The following is a 26782-nucleotide window of genomic DNA, read 5'->3' as shown; positions in this document are numbered from 1 at the left end:
GTATCCGCTCACTTCCTCCAAGTGGAGCCGCTGGGCATCCTCAGGTGTAGAAAGTCAGGTTGGATTGGGGGAGCCCAGGGGAGAGCCAGGCCAGCCGGCAGAAGCCCAGGAGCTTCCCAGAGAGGGGCTTCTGCGGTCCCGGGAAGAGGCCGCCATCCTGCTGGATTCCACAGCCCGCAGCAGAGGCTTCCTCCTATCCGGGGAGGCTGAGCCCTGCCTGAGCCCGGAGAACTGGTAGACCTTAGCAGGCTGCTGTCATCATCCCACCACCCCATCCCTGGCAGCGTGCAGGCAGGCAGGGGTCACCTCCAAGTTGCCGGCGGGTCCGAGAGCCAACAGGAAGAGGACTTCCATGTCCCTTGGCCCCCTAAGCCATAGGTGCATGGGCAAAGTGAGGAGGAATAGACAGCGGCCAAGAGGACACCCAGCCAGCCTGCCCCAGCCCCCCACCCTGGCCCCACTGCACCCTTCCCTCCCCTCATGGAGCCTGCCACCACCCCAGGGACGTCCTGGCCCAGCCCTCTAGGCTGTACCTCTGCCCACGGGTGGATCAGGCTGTGCTGGGGCTCTGGGCGAGGACAGGCAGGGAGGAAGCAACAGAGGGAAAGAGAGGCTGGCAGAGGTGCTGGCCTAGGGCACTGCCCGGGAGAGTGCACAGGTCGTGAGGTCCGCAGGGCGGAAGTGAGGTCAGCGTGGGCAGATGGCCAGAGAGCCTCTCTCCCTCCCCTGCCTTGAGGCCACAGACAAGGTCTGCCACCTCTGTGTCCCAGGACCTGCCAAGAGGCCCAGTGTGTTTTGTGACCAAGGCTGGGGGAGGCAGGAGGGGCCCAGACAATCCTCTCCACCTTCCAGCAGGTGGCGCTACTCTGCATCCTATCAACACATACCGTGCTGGCTTCCTGGGGCTGCAGGGGCCAGCCTGTGCCTCTCACCCCGTGGAGGGTGGCCGGGTAGGGGTGGGGGACAAGGTGAGGCCAGGGGTGAATGCAGCTGGTCTCACCCTGGGCACGCCACACCTTTGACATGAAACAAGCAAGAATGTGGGGGAAAGAAAACACAATTTCAGTGAAACTTTGTGTTCCCCTCCTGGATTCCCCCAGAGCAGAACTGAAGTTTGAAAGCAGAAGGCGCTGCAAGGGGAGGGTCCGGGCAGGGGGTGGGAGGTGTAGCAGGAGCTCCTATCTCTGAGCCACAGCAGAGTCACCTGGAGGCCTTTCTGTGTGCATGTGTCCTCCAGGGGCAGGAGGGGGGAGCCCAGGAGTCAGGCAAGAGGCAGGCAGGAGTGGGGCGCGAGGTGGGAGGACCACTACAGGATGCCTTGCTCCTCTCCCAGGACCACCAGGACGCGCTGCTGGAAATACAGAGGGGCCAGGCCCTGGATCGAGCAGCCATGACCATCCAGAGAGTCGTGCGAGGCTACAGACACAGGTGCTGGCCCTGCCCAAGCCCCGCACACCACCCCCAACCCGGGATCCCCACTGCATGTTCCCGCTGGTCCATCCCTAGGGGTACTTGAAGCACCAGATGGCCCGAGCCCTCCTGAGCAGGGCTGCCGCTGCTGGCCAGAGAATTCTAGAACATTCTGGGAATGCTTAGAGCGGAAGCCACTGTGCACGCAGGAGACAGCAGCCAGGCCAAGGGCAGCGTGGCTCTCAGCTGCACTTCCACGTTCTCCTTCCACCATCTCAAAGAGTGCGTGGGTTTGAATGGCGAGGTCCTTTGGGCTGGGAGGCTCAGGTCCACAAGAAGAAGGTACCACAGCAACAGACCCCATGCACCATGGGGGGCCCCATAAGAGTCCATCAGCTGGAGATGTTGCCACTGTCCTAGTTTGTGCAACACAGCAGGGGGTCTCAGACCTCCCCCCACCCCGGTCTTTAAGCAAAGCATGGGCGGTCTTTAAGCAAAGCATGGGCGTACCCCTCAGAGTATCTATTTCCCGCTGAGCCAGTTGTGGTCGTGTGTGCTTTTTGAGGCATGGATCTGCTTTTTTCTTTTTTTTTTTTTTAAGATTTATTTATTATTTATTTGAAAGAGTTACACAGAGAGAGGAGAGGCATAGAGAGAGAGAGAGAGAGAGAGAGGTCTTCCATCCGATGGTTCACTCCTCAGATGGCCGCAATGGCTGGAGCTGCGCTGATCCGAAGCCAGGAGCCAGGAGCTTCCTCCGGGTCCCCCACGTGGGTGCAGAGGCCCAAGGACTTGGGCCATCCTCCACTGCTTTCCCGGGCCATAGCAGAGAGCTGGACAGGAAGTGGAGCAGCCGGGTCTCGAACCAGCGCTCATATGGGATGCCGGCGCTTCAGGCCAAGGCGATAACCCACTGCGCCACAGCACCGGCCCCCATGGATCTGCCTTTTTCTAAGCTGTCACATTTATGTGTGTAGAGCTGCTCAAAGTACTTCCTTGCACAGACCTTTTGGTGTCTGCAATCAGTAATGGTAGTCCCCAAGGTTGGCCATTTGTGTCTTCTCTCTTTTTTTTTTTTAATTGCTAGAGGCTTGCCAATTTCATTGACATTACTGAAGATCCAGCTTTTTGTTTCATTGATTTTTCTCATTTTTAATTTCATTGATGTCTGCTCCTTTTCTTATTTCTTCCTTCTTCCATCTTTGGGTGTATGTTAGCCTTCTTTTTTGAGATCCTTAAGATGGGAGATTAAATGAATGAATTCAAAGATTTCTCTCTCTCTCTCTCTCAAGTTTTATTCATTTATTTGAAAGAGTTACAGCTAGAGGGAGAAACAGAAAGAGCATCTGCTGGTTCATTCCACAATGGCCAGGGCTGGGCCAAGCTGAAGTCAGGAGCCAGGAACTCCATCCTGGTCTCCCACATGGGTGGCAAGGGCCCAAATATTTGGACCATCTTCTACTGCTTTTCCCAGGCCATTAGCAGGGAGATGAATGGGAACTGGAGCAGCCAGGACTCGAACCGGCGCCCCCATGGGATGCTGGCATCACAGGCCACTGGCAGCTTTACCTGCTATGTCATAGCACCACCCCCTTTCCCTCTTTTCTAGTGTTAAATGCCATCAGTCTCCCTGTCAGTACTACTTTGACTGTGTTGCACAGATCATTATGTTCTAAGGATGCTTGAAAAGAATGCATATCTGCTGTTGTTGGGTGGAGTTCTAAAAATATTAATTGTATCTTGCAGGTTGATAGCGATGTATGATTCTATATTCTTGCCAACTCTTTTGTCTGATTAACTATTCCATCAATGTTGAGAGGGTGGTGTGGAGGTCTCCAACTATAATTTTGCATTCAGTTCTAGCAGTTTTTGCTTCATACATTTTTTAGCTGCTGCTTGGTGCCTGCACGTGGGGATTGCTGAGTCTTCTTGGAGGATTTTGATCCTTTTATCATCTTGTGGTGTCCTTCTCTGTCTCAGGCTATTTTCTTGCTTTGAAATCTACTTCATCTGGTATGAACCTAGTCACGCCTGTCTTATTTTTATGACTATTTGCATAATCAATGTTCTCCATCCTTTGACTTTCAACCTTCCCATCTCACTGTATTTTAAGTGAGTTCTTCATAGTGTTTAGCTGAGTCATGGTTTTCAGTTCATGCTGCTGCTTTCTCGGGCGCATTAGCAGGGAGCTGGATTGGAAGTGGAGCACCCAGGACTGGAACCGGGGCTCTGATATGGGATGCTGTCATCTCAGGCATTGGCTTAACCTACTACACTGTAGTAAAGGTTCTAACTTAATTGGACAGGGCAGGACCCTGGCATCAATCAATACTGAAGTTTTCCAAATGATTTTTAATGTGATTGAGATTTTTTATCCTGCAAAAAAAAATATATTAAAAATGACAAGAAAACTCAGTAAAGTGTGGAATAGAAGAAAATCGCTCTGCACCGAGCTGGCCTGAAGGTATCTCTGCCTCCCCAGAGCCCAACTTCCGGTTATACTCTTTGCATCAGCCCTGGGTTAGTAGCCAGAGGAGGGAGGCCTGGCAAGAAATGAGAAGTTGGAGTTGTTTCTTATGCCTTGATGGATCTTTGGGGGGCAATTTGGTTACTTTAAAAACTTGCCGCTCTCCTTCACAAATTTGGCTTGTTAAAAGGAGACTGTCCTTAACGTACCTGTGCGTCTTTGGGTGTGGAAAGCTGCTGAGACAGTACGATGTGGATTCATTTTCACCAGCATGTGACGGTCCCTCTGCCCTTCCCAATCGGTTCCTGCCCCACCCCCACTCCGGGAGTTGCTCCACACTTCTCACTTGCCTTTCCCCTTCCAGGAAGGAGTTCCTGAGGCAGAGGCAGGCGGCCGTGACGCTCCAGGCTGGATGGAGGGGCTACCACAGCAGAAAGAATTTCAAGCTGGTGAGAAAGCTCACTGGGGATGCTGGGCAGCCGTGCATAACTGTCCAATAAAACACGAGCCTTCCAGACGTGTTTCTCTGCATAAGAGTTCCCAGACAGGCAGGCTCCAACCCCTAGCAGGTACCATCGACCTCTGCACCTGCACACTTCCCCTCTTAGCAGAGTCCCAGGCCCCCTGGTTGGTGGCCTCCCCTGCAGGTATCAACACAAAGTCAATGACACTGTCATTCTCTGTGTGTCAAGCACCGCTTCTTAATTTCTCTCTGAACCGCTAGTACTTGCTCGGTGAGCATTTGCTCTACAGAGGAAGCAGAGCAAGTGTGGCCATGCCCTGTCGGGCCTCACTCGCCCGCTTGCCTTTGTTGTGGACTTGACCATGGTTGTGACATCACTGCTGGCCCTCAGCAAAATGGTCCTAGGCCCGTCTGCATCTATTGCTCACAGAGAACGCAATAGGTGCTCACAGGCGTGGAAGGCTTACTTGGCTGTGTGGCTTAGCAGGCACCCTTTTATTTAACTTTCAACCCACCCTGTAAGTATAGAAGGGTTAAGCTGCTTTCTTTAACCCTTAGGGGCCAACTTCAGTTGTGCTCAGGGCATGCAGTCAGTAAGCAGGAGAGCTGGCACTAGGGCATGGATCGCTGTGACCCCCCAGCCCTTGCAGCCACCATGATCTCTCAGAAGGCAACACAGCTTCTCCCAGATGTTCAGAGACTGCTTTCATCTTTGGTGTATTCACAGCATGGAAGCGGGTGTCCTTCAGCGTCTCAGTTCCCTCTTAATATTTTTTAATTTTTAAAATCTATTTTTAATTATTTGAAAAGTAGAGACAGAGGGAAAGAGATCCTCCACCTGCTGGCTCACTCCCCCAAATGTCTGCAACAGCCAAAGCTGGGCCAGGCCAAAGCCAGGAGCCTGGAACTCAACCCAGGTCTCCCATGTGGGTGGCGAGAACCCAAGTATTTGGGCCATCACCTGCTGCCTCCCAGGGTGTTGCATTAGCAGGAAGCTGGAATTGGAATCAGGGCTGGGACTCAAACCCATCCACTGATATGGGATGCAGGCATCCCAAGGGGCAGCTTAACTGCTTCCCCAAATATCTACCCCGTTTTCCTTCTTGTTTTAAACCGTCCCCACCAGCACCACCTAGAAAGATTAGTTCAGTGGAGCTGGCACAGGTCTCCACACACCTGTGCAAGTATGTAGGCGTGACAAGCAAGGCCTCTGGACTCCAATGGCCCAAGTAAAATCCAAGCCAGTCCCTCTCAATGCCTGGTCCCCAGGAGGCCACCCTATTGTTTATACTGTTGAACAAAGGCTGGGTTAGCACCTATTTGTAGGGTAGACTCTGTTCCAAGTCCTTCAGGACATCAAGTATAGCCCCAGCCCTCTCCTCAAAAAAGTAGGTGACTATAGAGCTCATCTGTGAAGTATTCCCAGGGAATCCCACTCTGTCCCTCACAGAAGGCCTTCTCTCTGTGAGTCCAGCTCCCTCTCGCCTCTGCAGATCCTCCTGGGTTTTGAGCGCCTGCAGGCCATCGCTCGCAGCCACGTGCTAGCCAGGCAATTCCAGGCCTTGCGGCAGAAGATGGTACAGCTGCAGGCCCGGTGCAGGGGCTACCTGGTGCGCCAGCAAGTCCAGGCCAAGAAGAGGGCAGTGGTCATCATCCAGGCACACGCCAGGGGCATGGCTGCCCGGCGGAGCTTCCAGCGTAAGAAGGCCAAGGTGGGTGGCCATGCAGCCTCTTGAGCCCATGGACTGGCTGCGGAGCAAGTGGATGTGGGCAGGCAGGAACAGTGAGCAAAGCAGCCCCTTTGGAAGTTTCCCACTCAGGCCAACATGTTCAGCTCTGTCGCAGTGACTCAGGCACACACAAGAACTAAGGAGGCCAACAGGGAGGCACCTCCCGGGCTGGAATTTAGAAAGCGCAAGAGACACTGCTTTCCTTTCCTATCCAAGGTCAGCACCGCAGACATGGCCTTGGGCACCATGCAGGAACTTGCAGGGAGAAGCATGGGGGTGACATCAGACGCACGGGGACAGCCTTGTGCCTGGAACCTGGAGGTTGAGCTCTTTAGGCCACTCTTTTCTGCCTTGGGAACAATTTCTCAGCAGGCATCATTGGCCCCCTGGAAGCCGCAGGAAACCTGGGCCAGAGGAGCAAAGGGAGACCTCAGTTCCCAGAAGGAGAGCCAGGGTCCCTGGTTACTGGACTGTGCCTGACAGCTCAGGGGACAGGGAAGGACCAAGGAGAGCCAGCCAGTGTCTGGGGGGCGGGCAGAAGACAGGAAGCAGTGGGTGGCACCGAAGTGTGTACTCCTACACTGTGAAGTCTCTCTTATGTGACCCCATGTCCTCCACCGGGCCCCCAAGTCTCAACTGCATTCCTGCACCTCGGGGCTCCAGGTGATGTTGTGATAAGCTGGAGGAGCTGGGGTGACATCTCTCCCAGCTCCATGCATGGACTCAGGAAAGAGAGCGTGGGAGAGAATCGGCCCTCAGACAGGGCAGCAGCTGGCACTTCTGCCCCGAAGGGAGCCCGGCCTAGCTGCAAGGCAGTGGAACCTGAGCTTTAGTGAGCATAGGCCCCAGTACCTCTCCCATCCTTTGAATAAAGGGATCAGGTGGGCCTGCGCTGTGGCTTTGCAGTTGGGTTCCAGGGTCCCTTGACCACTGATCCTCTCAGGGGGAAGAAGCCCTGGCTGGTTGCTACCTGCTCACCATAGCTGGCAGAGTCTGTTGCTTTAGAGACCAGTACACTGATCTGGACAAATGATGGCAGAATGTAGTTTACTTGGCTTCTGGGAGGGGCTTTGCCGTGGAGGGTGAACAGAGCTGGGCCCCTGAGTGACCCTGCCCCACGGCATGTGTGCAGGGCCCAGTGGTCATCCCAGCTGATAAACCCAAGAACCGAAGCGATCCCCCTGCCGAGAAGCGCAAATCCATCTACGACACGATCACCGACACGGAGATGGTGGAACGAGTGTTTGGTTTCCTCCCTGCCATGATTGGGGGCCAGGAGGGCCAGGCCCCATCACGCTTCGAGGTCAGGACAGCTGGCGGGGGCAGGGTTGGGGGAGAAAGGCCCCACCCGGTCTCTGACCTCAGTCAATGTCTTGGCTCCTGGTGAGGGCTTCCACGGGGAGGCTACAGGTTCCACAGCCCTAGGTGGGCACACTAAGAAGACAGGCAATCTAAGTTTCTGTGGTCAAGCCTCTCCAAGACTTGAAAAGGCCTTTGCTGTGCCACACTCCTGGGTTTGCAATCAAGCCACTTTCCCTGTGCATTAGGAACCTTGGTGACCTGCAGAGGGAAACTGAGAGACCCAGATGGTGGCAAGGGGTGGGGGGAGGAGGAGCTGTGTGGCGGGACCCTCATCTGTCACCCAGCTCTGGGCCCCAAGACCCAGGACCTAGGCAGGCACTGTCCACATCTCAGTCCTTATGGCCTCAGCACTGCGGTGCCTGGGGCTGTCTCCCTCCCCCCTGGAGCACTGGGCCTGCAGGGAGGCGGTGGGGAGGACCAGTGTCTGCAGGGTGGAACAAAGAGACCTCCCCAGCCCCCATGACCCCAAGGGCTGCTCACCCTGCCCTCGGCGACTCATGACAGCCTGGCTGTGACGTGCAGGGAGTGCTGACCCCTTGTCCTCCTGCATCGGCCCTCCCCGCAGGACCTGGAATCAAAGACCCAGACCCAGCAGCTGCCTGAGATTGATCTGGACGCAGTCCCCATGGCGGAGGAGCCAGAGGAGGACATGGATGTCCTGGCCGAGTACACCTTCCCCAAGTTTGCGGCCACGTACTTCCAGAAATCGGCCAGCCACACGCACATCCAGCGGCCGCTCCGCTACCCACTGCTCTACCACGAGAACGATGCTGACTGCCAGGTACCCAAGTGGTTCTCTGGCTTCCAGTGGCTCAAGACTCCCCTCAGAGCTGTACTGTGCAGAGGGAACAAGAAAAGGGGTAGGGCCGCTGTGAACCCCAGGGCAGGGGGCTGCGTTCCAGCTGGGACCTCTGTGTCACCTCCTCCAGGCAGCGCTGGCCGTGTGGAACATCATCCTGAGGTTCATGGGCGACCTTCCAGAACCCGTGCTGTATGCCAGGAACAGCCTAGGTGGCGACTCCGTGATGCAGCAGATCCACGACACGCTGGGCGGGGCCGGCAGTGCCCGGGGTTCATCGCCTGCTGGGTCCTCACAGGTGAGGCCCCTGGGAAGCTGGACTGGGCAGGGAGACAGACCCAGAGCCCTTTCCTGGTCGTCGCCCGCTGAGCCCAGCCCCTGAGCCAGTCTAGGATCACGCCCAGGACTTGGTGAATTGCACAGTCATTAGTGGGGAGTCCCCTGGGCTCTGAATATTGGGGTTGACTCAAGGCTGAATAAGATGCACCTCAGATGTCATTGAGGAAGCTGCTGTGTGCCCTTGCTTCTCCTGATGCAATTCCTGGGGGGTTGGGGAGGCAACCCTTCAGGGTAGAGAGTATCACATTTTGTTCCAGCTAAAGACATAGAGGAGTGGAATCACTCCCTCCCGTGTCACAGTGAACACATGTGTGGGTGCTGGGCTTGGAATGCCTTCTGCTGAATTCAAAGACCAAGTTCCTGGTCCGTATTTTTCCAAATCTCTGATGGAAGATTAATTCCCATCCATTTCTTTTTTTAAGATTTATTTTTATTTATTTGAAAGACAGAATTACAGAGAGAGGTAGAAACAGAGAGAGAGGTCTTCCATCCGCTGGTTCACTCCCCAAATGGCTGCAATGGCAGGAGTTGAGCTGATCCAAAGTCAGGAGCCAGGAGCCTCCTCCAGATCTCCCATGTGGGTGCAGGGGCCCAAGGACTTGGACCATCTTCTACTGCTCTCCCAGGCTATAGCAGAAAGCTGGTTCTGAAGAGGAGCAGCTAGGACTCAAACCAGCGACCATATGGAATGCTAGCACTTCTGGCTGGGGCTTGAAACCTCTGTGCCACAGTGCCACACAGCACTGGTCCCCATCCATTTCTCTTAAAAAAAAAAAAAAAAAGATTGATTTGAAAGTCATAATTACAGAGAGACAGGGAGAGACAGAGAGAGAGAGACCTTCCAGCTGTTGGTTTACTCCCCAGGTGGCTGCCAATGGTCTGAAGCCAGGAGTTTCTTCAGGGTCTTCCACATGGGTGCAGGGGCCCAAGCACTCGGGCCATCCTCTGCTGCTTTCCCTGGCGCATTAGCAAGGAACTGGATAGGAAGTGGAGCAGCTGGGACTCGCACCAGCACCCCTGTGGGATGCTGGCAGTGCAGGCAGCGGCTTTACTCACTGTGCCACAGCGCCGGCCTCAGTTCCCATCGGTTTCTAAGCAGCAGCCCTTCCTAAGGCCCAGTTCTGTGTCCTAACCCAGCCAGGCCCAGTGCAGAGGAATCACACGGCAGTGACAGCACACAACGGCCCAGGCTGCCTTCCCGTCAGGTGACTGGCTGAGGCTCAGCTTGTGCGGTCCTGTGTACAGACAGATTGCACAGAAATCTAAGGTGGTCTACAGAGGCCAGAAATCCCATGGAAGCTGCTGGAGCCCAAGCCTTGACACCCCGATCTCCGGAGGCGCGGACTCCTGCGTATTAGGCTTCGCTACTGCCTAACAAGTTACCCCAAAAGTCAGCAGCTTAGAACAGCACATGCAGATCTTCTCAAAGAGTTTCTAAGGGTTAGAAATGGCTTGTTGGGGTTCAGGCTGCCATCAAGCTGTTGTCACCGGGGGCCTGGAGTCACCTGAAGTCTTGCATCAGGCTGTGGGGTCCACTCCCGAGGCATGGCACTCACGTGGCTGTTGGCAGGCAGCCACGGCTTCCTCACCACACAAGCCTCTGCACACAGCTGCCTGAGCCTCCTCTCAACACGGCTGCCCCCAGGATGAGAGATCCAAGGAGGAAGATGCACTGTGGAATCTCAGAAGTCACATCCCATCTGGCGGGGCGGGGACGGGGGTCACACAGGGCAGCAATGTCAGGAGACGGTGATCACAGACAGGGTGGGGGGGGACACCTTAGGGGCTGGCGACACCGCAGGGAAGGAACTCTGGCAGGGAGGTGACAGAGGAAGCAGGGCTGGCCCACTCCCAGAGCAGTGGGCCACACAAGCACTGCTTTCTCTCACAGAGCTTATCCTCATGTGTTGCACACTTGGGTGGCACAAGCAATCTCTGTCCTGACCACCAGACCCAGGCTGATCCCCACGCAAGCCCAGTCCCACACTGAGCAACAAATTCTCATGACAACAAAGCCCCAAGACCCTGGTGGCTGGGGGCAGGCTCCTCCCCAACAGCTTTGGTAAATCAGCCCAGGTGGCTGTAGGGCCAACATCCTCGCAGTACCTCTCACACTCACCATCCGTCTGGAACCGTCTCCTCCCACAGAGGCCGGGCCACAGGGACAAAGGGACCAAAGACATCTCCTCCATGAAGCTGAAGCGGTCCTCCCGGATCACAAGCCAGGTGGGCCCAGGGCCAGGGAACTGTGTGTGCCGCAGGGCTCCAGGTTATCACCTCCCTCCCTGTGCACCAGTTTACTCCCTGGCCAGTGGGAGGAGTCACGGCCATGCTGACCGCTGTCTCCGGGCCCCCAGGTTGCCAGCCGGCTGAGTATCGGAGAAGAGGACTTCAACCCTGATGGTCCCATCTCAGACAGACCCATGTCCAACCTGGAGAAGGTGCACTTCATCGTGGGCTACGCCATTCTGAAACCCAGCCTGAGGTCAGTGCCCACAGACCCCAGACCTCTGATCAGAACCTCAGATCTCCTCTCTGGCTCTCGCTGCACAGCTGCAGCCTGCCCCAGCTGGAGATGTCCCCTCCTCACCCTGCTCCCCGTCCTGGGTCTGCAGGCCAGGTTCTGTTCGCTGTGGGCTGGGGATTCATTTCAGAACAAACTTTAGTGCTGGGCCCTGGAAATGAGTAGGTTCCTACCTCATATTATATAAATTTTGCTTAATATACAATTTATGTTCTCATACAAACTTTAAGAACATATATACTGTTCTAAGGGAAAGTACTGTATTTTAGGGATTCACTTAATTTTGTTACTTTAGCCAAATTTGGGAAATGATTAGCCATTATTCAATATTGTTCTGCATTCTCCTCTTCCTCTCTCTCTCTTTCTCTCTCTCTCTCCCTCTCTCTTCTTTCAAACTCTAATTAAACCTCTAATTAAACTCTAATTAAACTAATTAAACTCTAATTAAACCTTTAAAACTCTAATTAAACATAAACTGAAGATCTGCTCATTTTTTTCTTGTTTGCTTTTCTCTCTCTCTTTTTTAAAAGATTTATGTATTTATTTGAAAGAGTTACACAGAGAGAGGAGAGAGAGAGAGAGAGAGAGAGAGAGAGAGAGAGAGAGAGCTCCTCTGTCTGCTGGTTCACTTCCCAAATGGCTGCAACAGCCTGGACTGGACCAGGCCAAAGTCGGGAGCCAGGAACTCCATCAGAGTCTCCCATGTGTATGCAGTGGCTCAAGTACTTGAGCCATCTTCTGCTGCTTTCTCTGGCAAATTAGCAGGAAGCTGGATCAGGCCAGGGCACAGCGGGCTGAGGGCAGCACTCAGAGGCACAGCGTTCTGGGCAGAGGAGTGAATGATGATGCGGAGACCTAGGCAGATGGGATGCCTGCAGGAGCTGACCAAGGGCCTTGCTGGGTGGGGTACAGGGTCCTGGGGAACATTGGGGTGGCTCCCAGGGCTGAGAGAGTCCCCGGGCTGGAGGGGCACCCACAGAAGCTACACACACACACACCTGGTGTGCAGAAGGATTGTGCACCTTCCCCAGGGCCAGGCCCCGCCTGCCCTCCCAGCACTGTGTGTCTTTCAGGGACGAGATTTACTGCCAGATCTGCAAGCAGCTCTCAGGGGACGTCAGAAAGAGCAGCCTGGCTCGGGGCTGGATCCTGCTGAGCCTCTGCCTGGGCTGCTTCCCGCCCTCCGAGAGGTTCATGAAGGTGTGAAGGGGCAGGGGTCGGGGGGCTGGCACTGGGTGCTCAGGGGGACAAGTTACAGCAGGAGCATGGGGAAGAGGGGGCAGTCTGGAGCAGGTCCAGAAATCCTGGTCCATGCCTGGTTCTCCTGCACCTGCAGTCTGGTACGGGGAGCGATGTCTGGGTGCTCCCTGCCTCAGTTTCCTCATTTGTAAAAAAGCCCTGGGTTCCTGCCAGGCCACAGCCCCTGTGCCTAGGCTGTCTGGAGCTAGAATGAGAAGGCAGGGGAAAGGGGAGTGGACTGATGGGAACGTGGCCTCAACCAATGTCTCTCATTCTTCAGTTGCTTCTAGAACTGACAATGGAGGTGGTTGGCCCCAGGCTTCACTGCCTCAGTCCAGGGGACTTTGAAAGTTTGGGGGAAATTACATTAAACCACATGTTTATTTGTATGCAAAGAAAAATTTAGAATTCTATGCATGTGAAGGGTCTCCCAAAAATTCATGAAAATAGGTATTATTATAAAAGTATGCATGGGGTAGGGGTCAGTGCTGTGACATGGCAAGTAAAGCTGCCGCCTGAAACACCGCTATCTCATATGGGCACCAGTTCAAGTCCCAGCCACTCCACTCTCACTGGATCGCTCCTCGGATGGCCTCAACAGCCAGGGCTGGGCCAGATTTAAGCCAGGAGCTTTATCCAGGTCTCCCACGTAGGTGCAGGGACCCAAGCACTTGGACCATCTTCCACTGCTTTCCCAGGTGCATTAGCAGGGAGTTGGATCAGAAGTAGAGCAACCAGGACACAAACCAGAGCGCATATGGGATGCCGGTGTCACAAGCAGTAGCTTTACCTGCTACACCACAACTCTGGCCACTTTCCACAGACCTTTTAAAGTGCCCTCATTTTTGCCTTTAAGATAGTTTTGGATCATGGGGTCAAACCACCTGCCCATTTGAAACCAGCCGTGTTGAACAAGTATTGCTCCTCAGGAATGCACCACTCTTCTGTCTCGTGGGGTGGGGGGAGTGGGGAAGTGCCCATCTCAGCACAGTCTGGAACACAATCTCACAGTTTACTTGTTTGAGAGGCAGAGAGAAAGAGAGAGATCTGGTCTACCAGTTCACTCCCCCAAATGCCTACAATGGCCAGAACTCTGGGCAGACAGAAACCAGGAGCCAAGAACTCAACCCAGTCTCCCACCTGGGTAGTTGGAACCCAGTCACTTGAGCCTTCGCTGCTGCCTCCCAGGGTCTGCATTAGCAGGAACCTGGAGTCAGGAGTTGCCACCAGGCAAACCCAGGCACTCTGGTTTGGGGCTAACCACCCACCCCTTGTTATAATTTTTCCTGTCCACCTGGGCAGAAAGGAGAACTCAGTCTCCATTCTGAGCATCTTCCCCCTACACACACACTTCGTTTTTTCACCCACCAGTATCTGCTGAATTTCATTGGTCAAGGGCCAGTGGGCTACGGGCCCTTCTGTGCTGAGCGCCTGAGACGCACCTGTGCCAATGGAGTGCGCATGGAGCCCCCCACTTACCTGGAGCTGCAGGTAGGGCCTGGCTGGGGCGGCGATGGGCAGTGTGGGGTGCAGGCCCCCGTGGCTCCTGCACACAGCTCTTGGTGGGGGTCTTCTCCAGGAGGGGGCGTTGTCTTCTGTGCTCCCCTGTCTCTGCTGTGATACCTTCTGGGTCAGTGGTATCTCATTAGCATGAGATGCGAATGACTACCAATCACCACCCCCACCCCATGTGGTGGGTACCCACACCACAGCCATCCTCAGTGGCTTTGCTGTTGGCAGCAGGTGCCATCCTCCTTGCTTTTTGGCAACTGCATCACCTGTGGACTCTTACAGTATCCTTGGCAAGGGTCATTCAGAGTAGCCAGGGTGGAAGGGATGCCTCTTGGACCTGCTCTACACAAAGCTCCAGCCCCAGCCCAAGCCAAGGCTCTCACCTCTGTTATGCCCATGGAGCTCTATGCTGGGGGTCCCGTTCTCTTCCCTGCCTCCCAAGGCCACTCACAAGGGGGCTCCCTCCACAAACTGTATTGGCAGGGGAGCTGGTGACAACTCTATGTGTTCATAGCATTATGCACAGAAAGGAATGATAGTTCCTAAGAACTGGACTCAGAGCCCTTGACCTTGTGTGAGTCTGAGTCACTGGACCTTGCCAGGATGGGCAGTCGCTGGTCTGCAGGTTCTGGAAGCTCTTGCTGAGCCCAGGAACCCTGGGCCAGAGGAGCTGTCTTCCCCTCACACCAGGCTGTCAAGTCCAAGAAGCACATCCCAATCCAAGTCATCCTGGCTACCGGAGAGAGTCTGATGGTCATGGTTGACTCGGCCTCCACTTCCCGGGAGATCTGCCTACACATCGCCCGCAAGCAGGACCTCAACGACCACCTGGGCTTCTCCCTCCAGGTTGCCGTGTATGATAAGGTACCAACCAGGTGTCCCTTTCACACAAGCTCAGCCCTCACCTGCCCCCAGCAGCTGGACACATGCACATCCACACACACACATGCACACACACACATACGCACACCTGTCCTCCTGTTGCCTGCTTGCATGCACAGCCCCGTGGCTGCACCCCAACCCCACACCTGCCACAGGCATACCTGTCACTTCTGGCAACACCCCCAGCGACCTCGCACAGGCTCTGATGTCTTGTCCCAGATTCCCTTGTGCCCTGGAAGCTGCAGATGGCCCCAGCAGCAGGCATGGAGGATTGCACCCAAGTATCCCCACTGAACACCAGCACTGCCTGCCCAAGTGCCCTAGCCTCAAATCCACTTGCTCCAGCAGCCAACACGGTGCATGGCCCAAGTCCCACTGACAAACATCAGCTCCTGCCTCCTTTGGGTGGGGCTGGCAGGGAGGAATGGTTCAGAACGATGGACAGGCCATGCCCCATGTCAGGTTCCAGGAGACTCAGCAATGTCCACTCAGCTCACTCTGGGCTCTGAGGGTCCCAACGTATGGGGAGGCGTGTCCCCACGGGACATGCCAGCAGCTGCTAACTCCCGCTGCTGCTGATTCTGCTCTCAGTTCTGGTCCCTGGGCAATGGACGTGACCATGTGATGGATGCCGTGGCTCAGTGTGAGCAGCTGGCCCGGGAGAGGGGCGAGAGCCAGCGCCAGTCACCCTGGCGCATCTACTTCCGCAAGGAGTTCTTCACACCCTGGCACGACTCCAAGGAGGACCCAGTCAGCACCAAGCTCATCTACCGCCAAGTCCTCCACGGAGTCTGGTCGGGCGAGTATAGCTTCGAGAAGGTGAGGGGCCCGGGGAAGGGGCATCCACAGAGGAGGGACCCAGCTGGGGGCCGTGCAGAGGGGCAGGTGGCAGCAGGGGAGCAGGGCGGTCCACGCTCTTGCCGCAGCTGTCCCTCCCAGTCCTGGCTCCCATTTCTGCAGCTTTGCTCAAGTCCCTGGGGCCCGCGGTGCCAGCAGCAGGCAGGGAAGGCCTCCCCGTCAGCCCCAGGCCTGGTGGCCCGTCCATGGCAGCTGCTTTTGGAGCCCAGGTGCCTGAGTTCCAAGTTGTAGTCTCCCTCTCAGAGGCCCTCCCACAGCTGGAGTGCCCACAGAGTGCTGAGGGCTGCTTTGGAAAGAAAGCCCAAGCATTGAGGGCGATTGTGCACCTGAAACTCCAAGTGCAACCCTCCCTAGAAGAAGGGGTTGAGGCAGCTGCAGCAGTCCTGGAGGCCTGCCTGGAAGAGACATGGACAGGAAACAGCAAAAAAAAAAAAAAAAAAAAAAAAAAAAGAGTGATGTGAGGCTCTAAACTCCTGGAGAAATGGGATGCTTGGGAATCCCTGCCCAAGCTGGGACCACTTGGGTACCTTCCATGGGCTCCTGTCCATCTGGGTCCTTCTAAGAGCAGTGCACGGATGGCCACCAGTCTCCCTTGACTAGTGAGCGCCAGAGCTGAAATGGGAAGGACCTCATCCACTTGCACCCACTCAGAGCAATTTCGGGGTTCCAGGCAGGAACTTAGCAAGGACCGCCCCCATCCTCGGGTGGATGGCCTGCAGAGCCCAGGTCAAGGCTGCCGAGACTCCCTGGCTGCCACCAGCAACAGGCACCAAGCAGAGGAACCAAGTAGAGGCAGAGCAAGGTGGCAGCTCCAGCTCCCGGGTCCCACCTGAGTTACTGCACAGCTCCACTGTGCAGAGGCAGGAGCTGGGCCACGGGCGGACACCACAGAGGAAGGTGGGCTCTCACTCAGCCTCCCTCCGCCCCTGTGTGTGCCCCGGGCTGTACAGGAGGAAGAGCTGGTGGAGCTGCTGGCCCGACACTGCTATGTGCAGCTTGGTGCCTCCGCGGGGAGCAAGGCCATCCAGGAACTGCTGCCCAGCTGTGTGCCCCCCAGGCTGTACAGGAGCAAGCCCCCGGAGAGGTGGGCCAGCCTCGTCACTGCTGCTCAGGCCAAGGTCAGCCCTTGGGATGGTGGGGACCCTGGGTGTGCAGAGGATTGTGAATTCCTGGAAAGCTTAGATGGCACCGTCCAATGTACCCCTGTCCCTTGGGGTTTAAAGCCTTGCTCAGCCCAGCTCCATACCACAGGTGCAGGCCACCTTCCCTATGCCTCCTAACATGAGTCCTGCACTTCCCTTTTTTTTTTAAAAAAAAAAAGATGTATTTATTTGTTTGAAAGAGTTACACAGAGAGAAGGAGAGGCAGAGAGAGTGGTCTCCCATCCGCTGGTTCACTCCCCAGATGGCCGCAACAGCCGGAGCTGCGCCAATCCAAAGCCAGGAGCTTGGAGCTTCTTCTGGGTCTCCTATGTGGGTTCAGGGGCCCAAGGATTTGCTTCCCCGGGCCATAGCAGAGAGCTGGATTGGAAGTGGAGCAGCCAGGACTAGAACTGGCCCCCATATGGGATGCCAGCACTGCAGGCAGCGGCTTTATCCACTACAGCGCCAGCTCCTGTACTGGTCTTTACTGGTCTGACCCACAGAGTCTTGACATGAGGGGGCATCCACAGCTGCTGCTCAGTGGCACGCTGTTGCCCCCACACCCATCCAACCCTGAGGCTCCACCCCCTGCCCCCTGGACTCCCAGTGTCCCCTCACTGGTCATGGAGGACTTCCCAGGCTGGAGGGCGTGGATGATCTAAATATGTGATCCCACAGTCAGTGTGTGTCCAAGGTGCATCAGACAGGAGATGCCCGCTGACACTCCCGGAGCCAGGCTGTGGCTGGTACTCTGCAGCCACTGTTTGAAGTCAGAATGAGAGAACTAGCATTGTATTCAGCCAACTGAACAGAACGTTGGGTTAAATACGAGCGCACTTCAGCTAGTGTGTGGAAGAAATGGAATTACAAGGTTTTCTCTTAGCACAAAACCGTGGTGGAGTCCATGTGTAGTTTTGTTGTTTTCCATGAGCTTTTGGAAGTCCCGTTGTGCGGTGGAAGCAGGGAGAGGAGAGAGTGGAGGTGCAGCAGGGTCAGCACAGCATGAGGGAGGGAGCTGGAAGGTGAGGAGCTTGAAGGAAGTCCCCGAGAGAGGCCCCTACATAGGCAGGAAAAGAACCCAGAGAAGAAAGACAGGCACCCAGCAAGATGGCGCTGGTGCCCAGAGCAAGACACAGAGCCATAGGCACATGCTGGCAGGCCCACAGACACCACCGCCTCCTACTCTGAGACTCAGTGATGCCCCTGGCCTTCTTCCCTTCTCAGCACCACCCACCCAAGGGCCCACCCCCGAGGGTGCAAGAGCAGCCCCTTCCCAGGATGGTCCATTCATCCAATCATCACCCTGAGCGCTGGGCAGGGGATTAGCCAGCAGCGCCAGGTGCTGGAGGTGACGCCCAGGGTCCACCCCATACCCAACAGGTGCAAGCCACCACACCTCAGGCCGTGCGGGAGCAGGTGGTGGACAGTGCCCGTCTGCGGTGGCCACTGCTCTTCTCCCGGCTCTTTGAAGTCAGCACGCTCTCTGGTAACGGCCTCTGATGGGGTGAGGGTGGGAGGAGCAGGCCAGGCACCCCCCCCCAGTGGCACAGCCCTCACCCTGCCATCTCTTCCCACCCTGCCAGGCCCCCGTCTCCCCAAGACACAGCTGATCTTGGCCATCAACTGGCAGGGGTTGTACTTCCTGGACCAGCGTGAGAAGACGCTGCTGGAGCTCTCCTTCCCAGAGGTCATGAGTCTGGTCACCAACAGGTGGGGTCCCCAGGGGGAGAGGGCCCCCATGCCTCTTTCCTGGCAACCTGAATCATCCTTGGGACTAATGCATCGGGGGGACAGGGGACTGTGTGTCGTCCCCGGGAGCTAGGCTGGGGTGGAGGGACCAGGTGCGCTGCCACCAGACCACCGGCACCCTGTTAAGCCCTCCATCATCTCCATGAGCATAGTAGTCTGTGGTCTTCCAGGCACACGGCCATTTACCAGGCTCCCTCCCTGCTTGTGGGTGAGAATCAGTCCCACAGAAAGTACAGGTGGTCTGAGACAGGAGTGCAGGCACAGGGCCACCTCCATCCCGGCGGCTTCCCATGGTCTCTGCAAATGCGAATTCCTTCAAGCCCTTCGGGAAGTAAGCCCCACCCATGCTCCACCACAGGCACACTCAGTAAAAACACAGCTTAGCATGGCAGTCCCTTGATAAAGTGGGCAGTGCCAGGTGCACCTGGCCACCCCCACGGCATCAGCATCACCCACTCTGCAGATGGAATAAGCTGAGGCATGCGGAGGTCGGGGTCCAAGAATAAGCCCCTGGCACCTCATCTCAGCCCTAACATTCTGTGCAGTGTCCCTCCAAGCCTGTCTCCTCATCACCTGCGCAGAGCTGTCCCCACACACTGGAACTTGGCGCCACCTTCCGCCTCCAAGACCTTGGGTGCCCTGAGCTCTGGCCATCACTTTCCCGCTTGGAGGAGGTCTGTGGTCACATCACATCCTCTGTCCCCTCAGGGAGGCCCAAGGCGGGCAGAGGCTGCTGCTGGCCACGTTGCATGATGAGTTCGAGTTCGTGTCCCCCAGCAGCGTGGCCATCGCTGAACTGGTGGCCTTGTTCCTGGAGGGCCTCAAAGAGAGATCCGTGTTCGCCATGGCCCTGCAGGACAGGAAGGCCACAGGTGCTCACTGGGCAGGAGGGCACCGGGAGGGGTGGCTCGTGGGGGCAGGAGGGAGGCGGCTTGTGTGTCTCCATGTGGCACAGCAGAGGGTGGGTGGTTTGCACCGCTCTGGGAGGGGAAGCCAGCCTTGCTCAGGATTGCACTGCAGCAGATGCCAGGGGTAGCAGGGACAGGGACCACTCCCTCCCCAGCCACTCTGCTAGCCCATTTCGCATTCATGGAACTGGTGGCCCAAGGTGGGAAGTGGCTCCCCTCGGGTCACACAGCTCAGGGGGATGAGCATCCAGCTCTCAACCACAGATTTCCTGCAAGCCAGTGCTCCAGACAGAGCCAGGCTGCGGGAGGTGGCAACAGATGCATGACAAGCCCTGCCCCCGCCCTGTGCCAGACCTGGCTGATTGCTGGGTATTCATAGATAATGCAGTGATGCGGCACCTGCAGGGGCTCCGAAGGGACGGATGCTTGCTGGGATGCAGAGTAAGGGGCTGTGCATGAGGTCCGCAGCAGTGAAAAATGCACACCTGTGTTAACATGATGCACTGCTGCCCCATTCAGCCCTCAGAGTTGCCCCCAAGAAGTGGGCTCAGCACCCAGGTCTGGGATGGACACTGCACCCTTGTCTACCTGCACTATTCCCCATGTCAGGCCTTGGCAGGTGTCCCAGGGCTGGGGCTGCAGTCAGAGCTCCCCACCTCCGCCTGGCTGGCTACATGCCTGCGTAGGTGCAGCAGGTGACAGTCCTCTGGACCCTGCATCTCCAATCTCACCACCACTCTCAGAGGGGTCCTGGCCCTTGGTTTCCTTACCTGTGAAAGCAGACAGCCCCCACACCACACCAACGTGGCCTCTGGTCCCTGCAGAGCCCCTAGCTGCAAAGCTACCACTAGCAATGGCTTTTTTTTTTCTTTTGGTCCTTGGGGCCTGCAGATGATGCCACCCTCCTGCCCTTCAAGAAGGGGGATTTGTTGATCCTGACCAAGAAGCAGGGGCTTCTGGCCTCTGAGAACTGGACGCTGGGCCAGAATGACAGGACCGGCAAGACGGGTCTGGTGCCCACAGCCTGCCTCTACGCCATCCCGACGCTCACCAAGCCCTCAGCACAGCTGCTGGTATGCCCCTCGCTCTCACCTCCTCAGTGCCAGCATCCACAGGCATAGAGGGGAAGTTGACCTGGAAGGCCCAGCCCAGAGGCCCACCCCTGCCATGCAGAGGGACAGGAAGGCAGCCTTGGCACCAGGATGGCTCTGCCAGCCCCCAATGACCCTGAAACTGGCACCTAATGAATGCTGCATAAACTTGTGTTCTGTCCTGCCACGGGGGTGTCCTGGGGACAGACCCAAGTATTTCTAGCCTCTGCCTCCTTGAAACCCTGACCCAGGGGTCCAAGGCTCCTGCCTACCCTGAGAACCACCCCACGTGAGCCTTGTGCAGAAGCAGGCAAGGGAAGACATCCCACATGCACATATTGAGTGCCAAGTGTATGCTGTGCACCTGCAAGATAGAGTTGAACTTAGCCACTGGCAAGGACTATACAGACTTTAGGGCAAAGAAACGGGGGTCCTTGTGGAAACAAACAAGAGGCTGGGGGCTGGGCCTGCCTGGGATGCCAGCCCTGAGGGAGGGATACTGGTGCTGGGGCCTGAAGAGGGGGCAGGGAGGCAGGGTTGGGGTGAGGCCTGCCCCAAAAAGGCACGCAGGGAAAGGAGAACTGGGGAGAAGTCTGAGACCCAGCAAGGCCACCCTGGGGCACTGAGCCATTGAGGGAAAGCAAAGAGACATCAAGGAAAGAGGTAGGCCCCGGGGCCCACCCACCCTGCACTTGGCTCTGCCCCCTCCTCAGCCACAGGCCAGGAGGAGCCTCTGAGAGGGGCTCTAGGGATGGTGGCCCCCGTTGCCCACGGGCCTGTGTCCCGCAGAGCTTGCTGGCCATGTCACCAGAGAAGCGGAAACTGGTGGCCCGGGAGGCACAGCCCACAGAGCCCCTGCCTGAGGAGCAGCCCCAGGAGGAGCCGCACACTCTGGAGGAGTTCTCCCTGGAGGCTTTCAGGTGCCCCCTTCCCCCCACCTCACCCCCATCACCCTGCCCAGCCTGGGACCTCTGCCTTCATCGCCCCCACCCCCCACCCCCAGGGCTGCAGGGAACCGGGACAGAGGACATGCTGGGGGCACAAAGGGCCCACACCAACCTCTGACCCCACAGGGCCCCAGAGAAGGAGACGATCAGCAGGGCCATGCCGTCCCTGTCCCGCACCCGGGGCCACCTGTGGGCCTACTCTGCTGAGCCGCTGCGGCAGCCGCTGCTCAAGCGAGTGCACGCCAACGTCGACCTCCGGGACGCTGCCTGCCAGATCTTCCTAGATATCCTTCTGCCAGCTGCCTGCCCTGCTGCACAGCCACGCCCACTCGCTCAGGCCGGGTCACCTGGGGCCCCGCCCTCCCTCAGCCGCTCAGGGGCTGGGCCAGGCCTCAGAGAGCGCAGGACGAACCCCACACACAGCTCAGTGCAGAGCTAGGCAGGAGTCAGGGTGGGACCAGGACCAGGGCTCAGAGTTGAGCTGGAATCAGCGGTCAAGGGTCAGTGTGGGTATGGTGCCAGGGCCAGTGTCTAGCCCTGGTCAGGGGCCAGCATAGAGCCACCCCTATAGCACCATTGTCCTTGACACTGGAACCCATCCTCAAGTATATGGGTGACTACCCCTCCCGGCAGGCCTGGGCCACGCTGGCACTCACGGATCAGATCTTCTCGATGGCTCTGCAGGACTCGGCCTTGCAGGATGAGGTCTACTGCCAGATCCTGAAACAGCTCACCCGTAACTCCAATAGGTCTGCTGGGGACTGCGGGAGCCCACAGGGCAGCCCCTAGTCCTCAAGGGAGCAGCAGCTGAACGCCTGCCCCTGGGGGGCGTCAGCGCCCCTGTGCGGGGTGGGAGGGGGCCTGTTCCACCCTGGTGATCCACTGACACCTGCCCTTTCCCCCCTTCCCCAGGTACAGCGAGGAGCGAGGCTGGCAACTGCTGTGGCTCTGCACGGGCCTCTTCCCGCCCAGCAAGGCGTTGCTGCCCCACGCCCAGAAGTTCATAGACACGCGGAGGAAGAAGCCACTGGCGCTCGGCTGCAGCCGCCGCCTGCAGAGAGTCCTGAGGTGAGCCTGGCCCCTCTGCGCCCCGCCCGAGCCTCAGCCCTGAGCCTAGCAGAGCCGAGCGCTGAGGGGACCCGGCCCCGGGGCCTTCTCCGGAGTTCATGGTGGAGTCCGGGGGCCTGCCAGCAGTGTGGACTCGGGAAGGGGTGGGGTGGGAGCTAGGCCTCTGCAGAAGCTGCTGTTGGTTTGGAGGAGACTGGATGGGCCCCAGCCGCTGGGGAGGGTGCGGCCCAGAAATTCGTGGGGGCTCCCGCAGGCTCAGTATCTGTCCGGCCCCCACCGTAGGGGCGCGGGCAGAGGAGCAGAGTTTGAGTGATGGGCGTTGATCTCCGTGGCTGGGATATTAACGCCAGCTGCTGCGCATGGAGGCACACGGGCGCCCCCTGCTGGAGTCCCCAGTCCCACGCCCCTGTTGTGTGGGAGCAAGGGACACAGCCGGCCTGTCCACCACCCTGGCCTGGCCTGGCCCCTATGTGTCCTAGGCCTTCTGTGACCTCCTCAGAACCGAGGGTCATCTGGGAAGTGACACCAGGCCTCCCTCCTCCTCTGCCTCCTCTGGAGCCATGTGCTAGTCCACCAGTCAGGGGCAACCCCTGGGAATGGGGGTGGGAGGTCACTGGGGGTTTTTGCTTTGCTCTTGGCATCTTGGTTAAGGCTCTCTCAGGAGCTGAAGGTGGGGCAGGGGTAGGGGCCAGCGTCTGCAGGGTGCCATGTCTACACAGGACAGGGCCCCGGAAGCAGCCGCCACACGAGGTGGAGGTAGAGGCGGCAGAGCAGAAAGTCTCCCGCATCTGTCACAAGGTCTTCTTCCCCAATGACATGAGTGAGGTGAGTCCCTGCCCCTGCCAGACACGGGGCCCACCCACACTGAGAGTCAGGCTCAGGGTGGGGGAGGGGAGGCTGTGCACAACTCATCTGCCCGAAGGTGCTTCAGACCAGCAGAGATGTGGAGGGCAGGGGCAGCAGGAGAGGCTGCTGGTGGGAGGGAGCGTCCCCAGCTTGTGCATCGGGAAATCCAGGCCAAAGGCAGAGAGACGAGGAGGCTGGATGGGCAGGGCCTCTGAGAGCTTCTGACCTTCCCCGGGTGCGGGCGAGCCAATGCCAGAGTTAGAACTGCCTGCTGGGACAGAGCCCACCATGGCAGCGGGGAAGGTGGCAGGCAGGAGACCATCAGAGCCCAGGCGGGAGGAAGAGGCCAAGAGAGAAGCAGCAGAGAAGAGCAGGGCCTGAGAGGGGAGTGGTGGGAGGTGGGAGGGGCCTTCCCAGCCTCCCCAGGGGCCCCACTGGCTTGTATGGCCTTGGGGACGGTGGAGTCCCTGTAACGGGAAGTTCCCACAAGCTAGCTGCAGAGCCCTCAGAGCAAGTCCAGGAGGGGAGGCGACACAGCCCCAGACATGAAGGGTCCCCCCCGCCCGGGGCTGTGCCTTGGACCCAGGGGAGCCTCTGGGCCTCACCTGCAGCCTCTCTGTACCCAGATGCTGGAGGTGGGTAGCGTCAGCCGCGTGCGAGACGTGTGTGAAGGCATCGCCACTCGGCTGCAGCTGGCCTCCTGGGAGGGCTGCAGCCTCTTCATCAAGATCACAGACAAGGTGCTGCCTACCTGGAGCCGGAACCCCGGGGACCGGGCAGGGAGGTGGGGAGCAGGTTCAGTCTCCTGACACCGAGCGGACCTCAGCCTGCCCGGCCCTGCCGAGCTGGGGCTGTTCCAACACATGGAGCAGGTGTCTGGGAGCCAAAATCTTGCCCCATGCATACCAGCTGCCTAATGCCAGCCTGTTAGTCAGCTGCTGGACCTGAGCCGGCCCCGCCCTGCCACAGGCCACACCCCTGGGAGGCCACGCCCCCTCCTGAACCTGCTGCCTCCCCAGGTGATCAGCCTGAAAGAGGCAGACTTCTTCTTCGACTCCCTGAGGCAAATGTCAGACTGGGTGAAGCGACACAGGCCCCAGAAGGAAGGTGAGGGTCTCGTGAGCAGGAGGACCCCTAAAAAGGGGGCTGTGATGGATGGGCAGAGGTGGGACTGTCGGCTGCCTGCTGCATGGCCCCGCACCCCTCATTCATTCATTCTTCATTCCTTCATGCCTCTGAGTGTCCCTAGGTCATGACAGCAGCCACAGCCTGGGGCCAGGTGGGGAGGACCCTGCCTGGGGACGCTCCCTGCTTGGGGAGAGCGTGGGGACAGGCCCAGAGCAGCTGGCTGCACTGCACTGCACAAGGGTCTTGACCCCATGAGGAGGAGGCCCAGGGGTGATCTGGAGCAGGTGGCCCCTCCGCTGACCTTGAAGAATGAGAAGTGTTGGGGGCCAGGAGGAGGGAGGTGGGGGGACAGCAGGAGCCATGGTACAGGCAGGGGCACACAGCACGGGGCAGGTGGAGAGGGAGCTGGCAGTGCCTGGGCCACCACAGCAGGTGGGGTTCAGGCCACAGAGCCTGCTGGGACAGGCTTGGTGCCCACTGCCGCCCCTCGCCCAGGGGCCCCCCTGACACTCCCATACCAGGTGTATTTCATGCGGAAACTGTGGATCAACGTGGTCCCAGGCAAAGATTTGAACGCGGACACCATACTGCATTATCACCAGGTACCCTCAGACGCTCCTGTTGGTGGGTGCTGGGGCCGCCCCATTCCACTCCACTCCTGTCCTGAGATGGCAGGGCGGGGGACCCCAACTGCAAGGCCCCACATGCCAGGGTCGGGGCTGAGCCACTGAGGACTCTCAGGCTAGGAGCAGAGGAGAGCTGCATTTGGGGACAGCGACTCTAGCAGCACCTGACTGCCAGGGGAGGGGCCAGAGAGCCCAGCCGCTGGCCCGTGTCCCAAAGGGCCAACCACATGGAGGAACAGGACACAGCCTCCATGGCAACATCAGCTGTGGGCCCCCTTGGCCTCTTGGATGGAACAGGCTGGCTCCCCGGACCGCCCCCCCCCACGCCCCGCCCCGCCCATGACCTCAGCACCAAGGAGGGGTGTGCCCATGGGCCGGCAGGCCTGAGACCTGGCATGTCCCTCACCCAGGAGCTGCCCAAGTACCTGCGTGGGTTCCACAAGTGTTCGCGGGAGGATGCCATCCATCTGGCGGGCCTCATCTACAAGGCCCAGTTTGACAAGGACCAGTCCCAGCTGGCCAGTGTCCCCAAGATCCTCAAGGAGCTGGTGCCTGCCAACCTCACTCGCCTGATGTCCACGGAGGAATGGAAAAAGGTCCTGACCACTTGGGGAGGGGCCTGGGGCTCCTGCCTCCCCTGGGGGACCCCACCTGGGCTTGGGGACTGGCTGGGTGCTGCTGGGACCCTCTCACCCCATCCTCCTGGGCCCCTGGCTCAGCAGGTTCTGATGGGCTTGGGGGGTCCCACATGGACAGCCCTGTGTGGGCAGGGCAGCCCCGCCTAGGCCCTCACCGGCCCTCCCATCCCCCAGAGCCTCCTTCTGGCCTATGATAAGCACAGAGACAAGACAGTGCAGGAGGCCAAGGTGGCTTTCCTCAAGTGGATCTGCCGCTGGCCCACCTTCGGGTCCGCCTTCTTTGAGGTGAAGGTAGGTCTCGCCCACGCCCAGGCCTCCTCCCCAGCCGAGCCCCTCGCATGCAGGGCCCCAGGGTTGGCTGCCACCAGGTCTGGCAGGAGCACATGTGGGTGTGTGCACCCCAGGTGAGCTCCTGGGAGCTCCCAGGCTGGGCTGTGACCACGGTATCCGCTCCCCCCCTTTCCCATCCCCAGCAAACCTCGGAGCCCTCCTATCCGGACATCATTCTCATTGCCATCAACCGACACGGGGTTCTGCTCATCCACCCCAAGACCAAGGTAGCAGCTGCAGGGCCTCAAGCAGGGCTGGGCTGGGGGCATCCACGGGAACCCTGGGACCCCAGTGCAGCTGAGGCTGGGGGCACCTGCTCCCAGATGTCACACCTGCCTTCATGTCCCCTCCCTCCCTACATACACACACACATAGGCCCTGGGTTCCAGGCCCCTGCCCACCTGTCTCTCTATCCCCAGGAGCTGCTCACCACCTACCCTTTCACCAAGATCTCCAGCTGGAGCAGCGGCAGCACCTACTTCCACATGGTGCTGGGGAGCCTGGGCCGGGGCAGCCGCCTGCTGTGCGAGACCTCTCTGGTGAGCCTAGCCCCAACTCAGCACCAGGAGGCGCTGGGGACTGCATTTCTGCCCTCACCCACTTGCTGCTGCCTGGCAAGCTGCTCCCCAGGAGGGCTCAGCAACCCAAGACCAGGCTGGTCCCACAGAGGCCTGGAGGGAGGCCAGGTGCATTCCCCAGGTGGGCAGGGAGGCAGCAACTCTGG

At 58.3% G+C, this 26782-nt stretch overlaps 1 protein-coding gene across 1 annotated transcript in view; it reads left to right on the top strand.

Annotated features, from left to right (window-relative positions):
• Positions 1 to 26782, top strand: part of MYO7B (myosin VIIB) — a 74396-nt gene that overhangs the window by 46099 nt on the left and 1515 nt on the right. Inside the window, exons 19-47 of the mRNA XM_089328375.1 lie at positions 1334 to 1428; positions 4242 to 4326; positions 5834 to 6052; positions 7203 to 7373; positions 7998 to 8213; positions 8362 to 8529; positions 10719 to 10796; positions 10928 to 11055; positions 12168 to 12294; positions 13705 to 13824; positions 14536 to 14709; positions 15319 to 15546; positions 16536 to 16703; positions 18108 to 18213; positions 18311 to 18437; positions 19185 to 19348; positions 20276 to 20457; positions 21265 to 21395; positions 21549 to 21706; positions 22018 to 22171; positions 22335 to 22490; positions 23210 to 23315; positions 23963 to 24076; positions 24356 to 24443; positions 24960 to 25066; positions 25501 to 25686; positions 25903 to 26019; positions 26202 to 26285; positions 26478 to 26597. Of these exons, the coding sequence (XP_089184501.1) occupies positions 1334 to 1428; positions 4242 to 4326; positions 5834 to 6052; positions 7203 to 7373; positions 7998 to 8213; positions 8362 to 8529; positions 10719 to 10796; positions 10928 to 11055; positions 12168 to 12294; positions 13705 to 13824; positions 14536 to 14709; positions 15319 to 15546; positions 16536 to 16703; positions 18108 to 18213; positions 18311 to 18437; positions 19185 to 19348; positions 20276 to 20457; positions 21265 to 21395; positions 21549 to 21706; positions 22018 to 22171; positions 22335 to 22490; positions 23210 to 23315; positions 23963 to 24076; positions 24356 to 24443; positions 24960 to 25066; positions 25501 to 25686; positions 25903 to 26019; positions 26202 to 26285; positions 26478 to 26597 (4077 nt within the window). The remainder of the gene's footprint in view (positions 1 to 1333; positions 1429 to 4241; positions 4327 to 5833; positions 6053 to 7202; positions 7374 to 7997; positions 8214 to 8361; positions 8530 to 10718; positions 10797 to 10927; positions 11056 to 12167; positions 12295 to 13704; positions 13825 to 14535; positions 14710 to 15318; positions 15547 to 16535; positions 16704 to 18107; positions 18214 to 18310; positions 18438 to 19184; positions 19349 to 20275; positions 20458 to 21264; positions 21396 to 21548; positions 21707 to 22017; positions 22172 to 22334; positions 22491 to 23209; positions 23316 to 23962; positions 24077 to 24355; positions 24444 to 24959; positions 25067 to 25500; positions 25687 to 25902; positions 26020 to 26201; positions 26286 to 26477; positions 26598 to 26782) is intronic.

The sequence above is a fragment of the Oryctolagus cuniculus genome, chromosome 3 (assembly GCF_051225735.1).
Source record: "Oryctolagus cuniculus isolate XC-2025 breed Fujian yellow rabbit chromosome 3, ASM5122573v1, whole genome shotgun sequence".
Lineage (NCBI taxonomy): Eukaryota > Metazoa > Chordata > Mammalia > Lagomorpha > Leporidae > Oryctolagus > Oryctolagus cuniculus.
This window is presented reverse-complemented; position numbering and strand designations above follow the sequence as displayed.